General features: G+C 50.4%; 1 protein-coding gene across 1 annotated transcript in view; it reads left to right on the forward strand.

Annotated features, from left to right (window-relative positions):
• Nucleotides 1-6,553: 6,553 nt before the first annotated feature.
• Nucleotides 6,554-9,985, forward strand: part of ASPZODRAFT_148535 (hypothetical protein) — a gene marked incomplete at both ends in the record, with an annotated part of 9,626 nt that continues 6,194 nt past the window's right edge. The window contains one exon of the mRNA XM_022725385.1: nucleotides 6,554-9,703. Coding sequence (XP_022585722.1) covers nucleotides 6,554-9,703 — 3,150 coding nt within the window. The remainder of the gene's footprint in view (nucleotides 9,704-9,985) is intronic.

Consider the following 9,985-nt stretch of genomic DNA (forward strand, 5'->3'; position numbering starts at 1 on the left):
CTCTACTCCGTACAGGTTGATCGCTGCGATGCTAGTTAGCCCCAAACCGCAATCTTGGAAATGTACTTTGGTGGGCTGCGGGGACCGGTTGTGAGGACGTTAGGGCTCGCCCACTACTGTCACACCCCTCCCCCTCAACCTGTCCTGTCCTTGTCCCTCCTCGTCTTCGTACCCCTCGCCCCTTTTCCATGCTAGGTACCTGGGACTCCTAGAACAGATACTATGGAGTATGTATACAGAGACCAAGTGCATACTTTATAGCATTAAATAGTACTCTATATAGTTGTCTATACTCTCCATCTATTATTCAAAAGAGTACTTTCCATACTACTACTACTACTACTACTACTACTACTACTACTACTACTACATAGGTCCGGTACTCCGTCTTTGTCCATTGACGCAAAAGTACGGCCCACCATACCCCTCTCTGATCCATCCCCTCCCTCTGTGGTACTCCGTACTCCGTACCCCTCTCAATGATATCAGTCAGAAACCTTTTATCTAGGATGTATAAAGTATGAGGGCTCCATAACTACTACATACCTAGGTACTCCGTAACTCGTCAGTCTGTGAGTTATGTACTATTGGATAAATACGATTAATGATGCAATCTTTAATTGATATCTGAGCCTTATCCTATTGCTGGCCATCGCGTTCGAGACCGGCCGCTAGCCCGCAGATAAAATTAATCGGCGATCAGAGAAGACTCAAAGAGTAGGAAGGACTTTACGGAGTCAGAGTATAGGACTCCTCTGTAGTCACCAGTATTGTACATTAACCCTGGCATACTGCCTTACCTCGGACAGTTCATAGTTGATACCTAACCTATACTCTAGGTACATGACTTCATAACTAACTAGGTAACTAGTTACTAGGAGTACAACTTGATCAGATGCCAGATGATCAGCTGGCCAGTTGTCGGTCGGTCCACGGGTGCAGCGACATCACCAGGACAGGACAGGAGCTAACCTTGGAAGCAGGCCTAGTCTAGTACCTACAGACCTCCAGTGTGGCTGCCTGCTACGGAGTAGGTACCTAGTTAGTGTACTAGTAGTTCCCAGCCCCAGCCCAGCCCAGCCTCCCGTCGACCGACGCGTCGTACGTTATTTGGATCAGTAGTAATTACAGATATTTCTAGGTAGACAGTAGATAGTAGATAGTAGATAGTAGATAGGTACCTATGTATATAGGTACTCTGTTTAATAAAACAAATAGTAATACTACATAATTTCTAAGTAACTTTAGGTAAATTCTGTACTACAATTTGTTACAGGGTACCCCAGTACAAGTACTCTGTACTGTCAGGCTTATGGAGCATGAACCCACTTTCCGTAAAGTCCCGGAATGGACTATGAGTGGGGCACATCGTCATGGCCGTTACTTGGGAAACTGTCTGTAGTAGGTAGTACTTACTACTACCTAGGTAGGTATCTAGGTAAGTACCTAGTTATCTGTTAACTAGCCAGTTGGTTAAGTACTGATTAAACCAGACTGAATATCCAAGTACGGAGTATGGAGTACTCGGTGCTTTAGATATATCAGGGTACTCTTTTTCCAGTGGACATGATTAGGTATGTACTAGTTAGTTACTATTCACTGCATCTTAATCAACTAAGTACATTGAAAAAGCGGTATACTTCTCACCGCCATCATCTTCAACTACAAAATATGTATTATATAGTATGTAGTTACAGAGTAGTCTGTAGACTCTCCACTTGCCGGGCCTGCAGCGGTCCGTCCCTGTCGTTGCAGAATGTGTTCTTCCAGGTACTCCGTACGGAGGACCTCCGGGCGGAATTCTCGGGGTAGGTGAAGATAAGTCGGGAAGTATTTCGTATCCAACTGTCGACGGAGTACTCTATTAGGGTAGTCCCCTTTACCTAGAAGCAGTTAGTTGATATGATTCTCCTTACACTAAGATCTGCAGACGTTCTGTCCCGTCCCGACTAGTCGACCAGCGACGGTCTGGAATAGTATGGACTCTCATGAGTTAACTAGTCGGTGAATCCAGAGAAAAGTATTTATGTACCCTGTAGTCAATATTTCTTTACCATGAGTCGCTCTAGAGTAGACTGTACTCTAGTCTTTAGATACTCCTAATCACTCCGTTCTCCGTACCTATTGACCGCTCTCCTTACTAATATGTAGACTACTGCTAGTTGCATCGGAAGAATAATCGATCCTCCCGCAGGCACATGGCATAAACTACCACAGTCTAGATCATTTATTTAATTTTGGGGGCGTTTTAATATTTATTTATTTTGTTTCTCGCTTGTTTTGTGTGTTCCACTTGCCCTAGCCTAGTCTTGGGCCGAATTGAGAGTACAACCCTCCGTACGGAGTACCTAATTACTCTGTACCTACAGAGTACTTTACTCTGTAGTAGACTAACTTGAGTGTACAGAGTAAACGGAATACAGAAGATAAGTAGAATAACTACCTAGGTAGGTACCTACCAGGTAGTAACTAAGTATACGCAGTGTGGACCGACCCGTCTCGTTCCACGGTTCCTACCCGCCGATGGAGTTATCTACGGAGTATGTACAGAATACTACATACTACATAGTTACTACATATGTGAATGACTTGTCTACTCTGTAACTACTCAGGAAGCCACGACTCAATGCTAAAGCGATGCTACGTCACCGTCTGCTAAGGTACCTGCCGGAGTGCCTGGCATACTCCGATACCAAATGGCGGTGTCAGACAGACCGCTTTTTCATAGATAATGAAGATCTGTCTACTATATAGTTAAAAAAGATTCACTTGATTAAGAGTATAGAATTCTCTAGGCTATCAGACTACAGTATATATAGTACAGAGTATACTATAATGTACTCAGAGTACTTCCTCCGTATACTCTGTACATTTATGCGTGAAAAGGGGGAGGGGCAAAAAAAGGAAAGAAAAAAGAAAAAAGAAAAAAAAAAAAAAAAGAACAACACGTCAACAGAAGAGACAGAAGAGGCACAAGTCAAAACATCAGACCCAGTCAAGCTAAACACCATCCAAGACATGCTGTAAGCCCAAGGCCGACCCGACGGGCTGGTCAAACCTCCAGGATGCCGGAAGATCAACTCCGGTTGCTAGTGCGCCATTCAGGTGGGAAAGACCATAATTGTAGAATCCAATGATCCATAATCAGACCCATAACTCAACTGGAAACTAGTTATTTGGTAATTCCCGACCCGTCCAGTCTTCTTCAGTGGCAACTTGCAAGACTTGGTTCTCAGCCAAGAAGCCCCTTACAAAGTAGTAGTATGTAGTACGGAGTAGGTAACTAGTTACTAGAGTATTCACCTTGCGGGATCGATATTATTGATCAGCATTCCATTGGTAGGATGCTGGAAGTATGGACAGGACACATTATTTATCTACCCCTCGCAATCGAGGGGTTCCGAAACATGGTCATACTTGATAGAGTTTATTGCGTATGCAGGGGCTGTGCAGGTTCGAGTGGGCAATATCTGAATATGTAGTATGTAGTATGTACACTTATGTAGTATGCTATCTGTATATCTAGGGATAATCTTGCTCGGTATACTCCTAGAACCTGGTTAGATTATCCTTTAAGAATGTCAAGCCGAATAATTATAGTGATGTCTAGAATATAGTATTCTGTAAGACTCGGCTCTGAACAAGACTGATATATATCTCTCTTACTTAGCTGCACCTCTTCATTAATATATATTGAATAATATCTGCAGAGTAGCTATCTGGTAGATATATTATCTATATACTACAGTATGAGTACATAGTACTTAGGTGCCCTGTGATAAAAAAGATATATGACGACGCTCGGAAAAGGTTCCCTTCTCCGGACAATTATCAACATGGATGACTGCAACCTGACTCGGACTCGCCACTCGGCCGATCCAAGCAACAAAAGCCACTGAATCAACTCCCCTCTCTCTCGAGTCGAGAAATTCGGACTCCGTAGGAGGAACCGGTCTTATCATGTTCATCGAGGAGCTCCCGAGCACGTCGGAGTCCTCCGATACTACTACTAGGAGTATGCTAAACAAAGGTCGTTACTAGACCATCTAGAAGCGTTCGAGAAGCGAAATGAGGGTCCACGCCTCGAGGAGCGTATGTAGTACGTACTACTCCGTACCCCGTACTCTGTAATCCAAGGCGTGAAGGATTCTAGAATGGTAATATAGGACCATGTATAATAATACAGAGGATTAATACCTATGTACTACCTCCTAGGTACCTAGTAGTAGGTATGTACTAGTATTAATATTATTGTGTCAGGAGATGCGATTATCTCTTTGTAATGACTGATACAGTACAGAGTAATACCAGGGATGAAACTAGGTAGTTACCTAGTACCTACTCTTATGTAGTACCTACAATTATTCTGCTGTCTATATAGAACAGAAGCAGTACTACATAGTCTTACTACATAGTAAGTATTAACTACTACTACAACGCTCTCATCACATCATTCATAGGGTTGATTGGATAGAAATACGACTTGATTTCCAGGTTGACGCTCCTTCGTAAGGTCCAGCAGATTGACAGCAGTATTAATAAGTAACTACTCAGACATACATAACTACTAGTTATATAACTAGCCAGTTAACTACATACTCTATATGCTACATATTACTATATAGAAGCCTATGAGACTATCATATACTATTAATATTAACCATGTATTACTAGAAGTTCAAGGAAGTAAAAAACTTCTGTCTTCGGTATGCACCGAGGCTATTGCCGCCACAAAGCAGCCCTGCCGTTTGAGTTGGGACCAAGCAGGTGCCCATGGACTTTTAATTGGCTTCATTATTCGCAAATACCTACCCAAGTTAACTGGCCTAGTGCCTATTTTGTAACTAGCAGAACCTATGGTAGAGTAGGACGTAGTCACCTCGGAGCCCAGATCGGTCAATCACCTCCTCCTCTGCCTTCCCCCCCCCCCCCCCCCCCCCCCCCCCCCCCCCCCCCCCCCCCCCCCCCCTACTCCGGAGGCGTTCTGACACCTGCGATCGGCACAAATCAACGGGTGCAGAGAGGCGCGACGGCGCACTGCGTCACGGTCGGCACTATCACAAGGACTGGAGGCGGCCATTCGGAGGGGGAGGATCTGTTGTCCTGTTGCTCAACAAGCAGTACAGAAACAGATACTTCCTGAGTAGTTATTAACTAGATAGTTACCTAGTAGTTAACTAGATACCTAGTATGATTAGGAGGTAGTAATGATTAGGTATTGTACTGTAATAAATAGTAATATACATACCATGACAATACAGACTACTGGTTTAAGTCTAAACTTGGTACTCAGGAAGCAGTACTGGAATGGTCTTGCATCTATACTCCATACTACCTACTATGTACACTTGCAGTCAGACATTTGAATGGTCAGACAGTTATGGTGGGCACAAGCCTGGAACCTTTGCTGTTATTCGTGGCATGTGCTGAATACTAGCCTTAAGCAAGTGGACACTCACGCCATCTCGTGGGTACCTCCGAGTGTCCCAGCGTGGTGGTTGTATTACGAACTCCATATACAAGAACTACCCCTACCTACCTAAGGTATGTACTCCGTATAATGCTATCAGGTTTACCAATATATATATATATATATATATATACTACATATACTACATTTCAACCAAGATATCCAGTTAAATTATATCTACCATATGAATTATGCTACCGACTATTCCAGCCGCTCCACTCGGCGCCCCTTCAAGTTCATCCAGTTAAACTAGTCAGTTACTATTACTGTTACTGTACTGTTACTTGTACTAGTACCTGTTCTCTCCATACTCCGTTAGTCCTCTCCGTCTCCCTCTACGGAGTACAATTGACTTACTCTTCCTCTGTACCTCCCTCCTCCTCCTCCTCCTCCTCCTCCTCCTTCCTCTCTCTTCCACAATGGTCTAAGTGATCCGACCTCTATCATTATTCTTATTACTCTTCTTCTATTTTCTTCTTCTTCTTCGATCTTACGACTTTTTCTACTTCTGACTGCTATTATTATCGCTCGCTCGCCACACTGGGACTGTGCACTCTCACTAACCGCCTTCCCATCTGTGCGAGATCCCGCCCGTTGCCCCCCCCCCCACCACCACCACCACCACTACCACGACAGCTCTCTCTCTCTCTCTCTCTCTCGATTTTTCTCTCTCCGTCTCTTATTCTCTTCCAACCATCTCTTCCATCCTTTCTCTTCTAAGCTCGCTCGTTTGTTTCATCAGAGTCGGCCATGAGAACGGTGTTGCTTTGAGAAAGATCTCTGTCTGCCAAACCTCCCCCCCCTCCTCTCTCTCTCTCTCTCACCCGCCCCTCCCCCTTCTTTCTCATTAGCCTATTCAGACACAGACTAGCAGGAGACGAACAAGGGTTTGGTTCGTCGTCACTCGCTTGGGCTTGCCCAATGTTCGAATCCCGCATGGTTGAGCCGTTGGCAATCGACTCGAGGTCTGGAATGCCGACCAAGACCGGCGCCTTTACGGCCACCTTCGAGTACCCCGACGGTACCCAATTGTCCACCTCGGCCGACACCACTCGCCCTCTCGGACGTGAAGAATCGCCCATGATGCTCAACGGCGCCGCCGGCGGCTACTCGTCCAGCCCGGAACCCGCCCCGGCCCTGTTCGTGCGGGCCATGTACGACTACGACGCAGACGACCATACCAGTCTGAGCTTCCGTCGCGGGGATGTGATTCAGGTTCTCAACCAGCTCGAGACCGGATGGTGGGATGGCGTCATCGATAACGTGCGCGGCTGGTTCCCCAGTAACTACTGTGTCGTTGTCACCGATCTGGATGAACTAGGTGATCAGCTCAACCACTGTCGCATCGAGGCCGACATGAGCGCCGAGTCGGGCGTCGACTCCGAGGGTGAGGAGGACCATGATACCGACGTTGACTCCGAAGGAAACCCTCGTTACTCGCAACCTTTACTCCCGATCGAAGGCCCCGTCAGTCGTGGGAGCAGTGGCAGTGGCAGCGGCCGCGGTAGCGGTAGCGGCGTCGGCATGAATACTGGAAAGGAACAGGAAGAGGCTGCGTTTTGGATCCCCCAGGCGACACCGGACGGTCGCCTCTTCTACTTCAACACCCTGACCGGGTACAGTACCATGGAACTACCCTTTGAGAACCCAACGTCGACGAACGAGACGGGCCCGCGGGATCGCACGAATTTCTTTGTACCGGATCAGACGCGTCCCCCACCGGAGATGATGGCGCGAGGGTTTGAGCGCGACGAGGATGAATACGACGGCTCCGCATCCGAAGCCGAGGGGGAGTCCATCACCCTCGCCTCCCACGACTCCATGTCCCGTCGCCGCCAGTCCTTCATCGACGGCGTCTCTCCCGCCACCTCCATGGATTCCCTGCATCCGCCCTCGGCGACCACCAAGTCCATCAATGAGGCCAAGGGCCTACCACCGGCCCCAGGGTCCAAATCCCTTCTTTTCACCCACCAGGGCGCCTATAGCCATCACATGGCGGCCTCCAGCACGACATCCGTCCCCGACCATCTGCAGCACCAGTCGCCCGCCGCCTCCTCCTCCTCCCTCGCCCTGGCGGCGGTCCCACAGCATTTTGTGGATGACGACATCACCCCGGCCATCACCTGGCCGATCCTCGTGAATAACATGCGCCATGCGGTCGAGGCCTATCGTCAGGCCTTGCTGAACGGCGACCGTTCCGAGTACGTGCGACGGGCGGAGGACATCTCCGACCATCTTCGCATGCTCCTCGCCGCCGGCTCCGACACCACAGACAACCATTCGGGCAACCCTTCCATCATCTCCACCAACAAGACCCTCTACCCGCACTTCCGGGACATGATGTCCAAGTTCTCCAAACTCGTTCTGTCGTCGCACATCGCCGCAGCCGACTGGCCGGGCCCAGACTCCATCAACAAATGTCTGCAGGAGGCCGATGGGGTCATGCACGGCGTTTATGGCTACGTGGATGTCGCCCGCCACCAGCGCGGGGAGACCATCTGCCGCGTCACTCCAGGCTTCGTGGTCGGCGGCTCATCGGGCGGGAACTGGCAGAACAATGGCATCTTGTTGAACGAGTCCGGCCCAACCTCCTTCCTCGACCAGGATGGTGGTGGTGGTGGTAGGGAGCTGCGGTCCGAACCCTCGGTAGCCTTGGATTCCGCGCTCTTGGATCAGATCGACATTCTTCGGCGATCCTTCGTCGGCAGCATCCGTCGCCTGGAGGAGAGCCTGGCACTCCGGCAGAAGATCGTGACCATTGCCGAACATGGCGAGATCGGGGACAAGGTGGCTGCCGCGGCCATCAAGGTGGTCGATCAGTTTCGTCCGTGGATTGCCGCGGTGGAGTCGATCAACCTTGCTCCTCTAGGGACCAGCTTTCAGAACCCTCAGCTTGTGGACTTTAGCCTGCAAAAGCAGCGGGTGTACGATGGGATCGCAGACTTTGTTTTGAGCTGCCAGGCCGTCTCGGCGCCCCTCGGGGACGAGTGGGCCGAGCTTCGTGGTGATTCCCTTGAGGACCGCTTGAAGAGTGTGCGCGGTATCGCCAGGCAGCTCGAAAACTTTGTCTCCCAGATCGGTTTCTCCCTCTCCTTGCTCCTCGAGCAGGTACCAGAGCAGTCGTCGGTCTTCCGGAGTGAGAGTCGGCTGGATAACAACAACAACAACAACAGCAGCAGCAGCGGCAGCGGCAGCGGCAGCGGCAGCAACAGCAACATCAACAACATCGCCGAGATTGAGTCCTACGAAAAGGTCATGCATTCCCGATCCCAATCCCAGAATCGCCTTGGGACCGAGACGATCGGGATCCCGTCGTCCTATGCCGTGGGGCCCAACCCGGACAAGATGCGACGCAACATGGACAAGGCGCAGCGGTTCTTTGGCCAGGCACCGCCCGCAGCCATCACCCGAGAACCCATCCGGGAACCCGTCCGGGAGCCGGAGGAGACCCCGTGGTTCTTGAAGATGGACCACGAGGGTGAGGTGTTCTACGACACCAAGAGTGACGTGCCGACCCTGAAATGCGGCACCTTGGCCGGACTGGTCGAGCAGTTGACCCGTCACGACAAGCTGGATGCCTCCTTCAACAACACCTTCCTGCTCACCTATCGTTCCTTCACCTCCGCCCCGGAACTGTTTGAGATGCTGGTGCAGCGGTTCAACGTCCAGCCGCCCTTTGGGCTGAACAAGGACGAGATGCAGATGTGGATCGACCGCAAGCAGAAGCCGATCCGGTTCCGTGTGGTCAATATCCTGAAGAGCTGGTTCGAGCACTTCTGGATGGAGCCCAACGATGAAGCGAACATGGAGCTGCTGGGCCGCGTGCATGCCTTCACCAAGGACTCCATCGCCACCACCAAGACCCCCGGCTCCCCGCAGCTCCTCGCGGTCGTCGAACAGCGCCTGCGATGCCAGGACACCACGGCCAAACGGCTGGTCCCCACCCAGGCCACCGCCGCCCCGCCCCCGATCACCCCCAAGAACATGAAGAAGTTGAAGTTCCTGGACATCGACCCGACGGAGTTTGCCCGCCAGCTCACCATCATCGAATCGCGGCTCTACTCCAAGATCCGTCCCACCGAGTGTCTGAACAAGACCTGGCAGAGGAAGGTTGGGCCGGACGAGCCGGAACCGGCCGCCAACGTCAAGGCCCTCATCCTCCATTCCAATCAGTTGACCAACTGGGTCGCTGAGATGATCCTCACTCAGTCGGATCTCAAGAAGCGCGTGGTGGTCATCAAACACTTTGTGAACGTGGCCGACAAATGTCGCTCCCTCAACAACTACTCTACCCTTACCTCCATCATCTCGGCTCTAGGAACCGCCCCGATCCACCGTCTCGGTCGAACCTGGGCCCAGGTCAGTGGCCGTACCTCTGCCGTTTTGGAACAGATGCGGCGTCTCATGGCCAGCACTAAGAACTTTGGCGAATACCGTGAAACTTTACATCTGGCAAACCCCCCCTGCATCCCATTCTTCGGTAACCCCCCCCCCCCCCCCCCCCCCCCCCCCCCC

Source organism: Penicilliopsis zonata (assembly GCF_001890105.1).
Source record: "Penicilliopsis zonata CBS 506.65 unplaced genomic scaffold ASPZOscaffold_1, whole genome shotgun sequence".
Classification (NCBI taxonomy): Eukaryota; Fungi; Ascomycota; class Eurotiomycetes; order Eurotiales; family Aspergillaceae; genus Penicilliopsis; species Penicilliopsis zonata.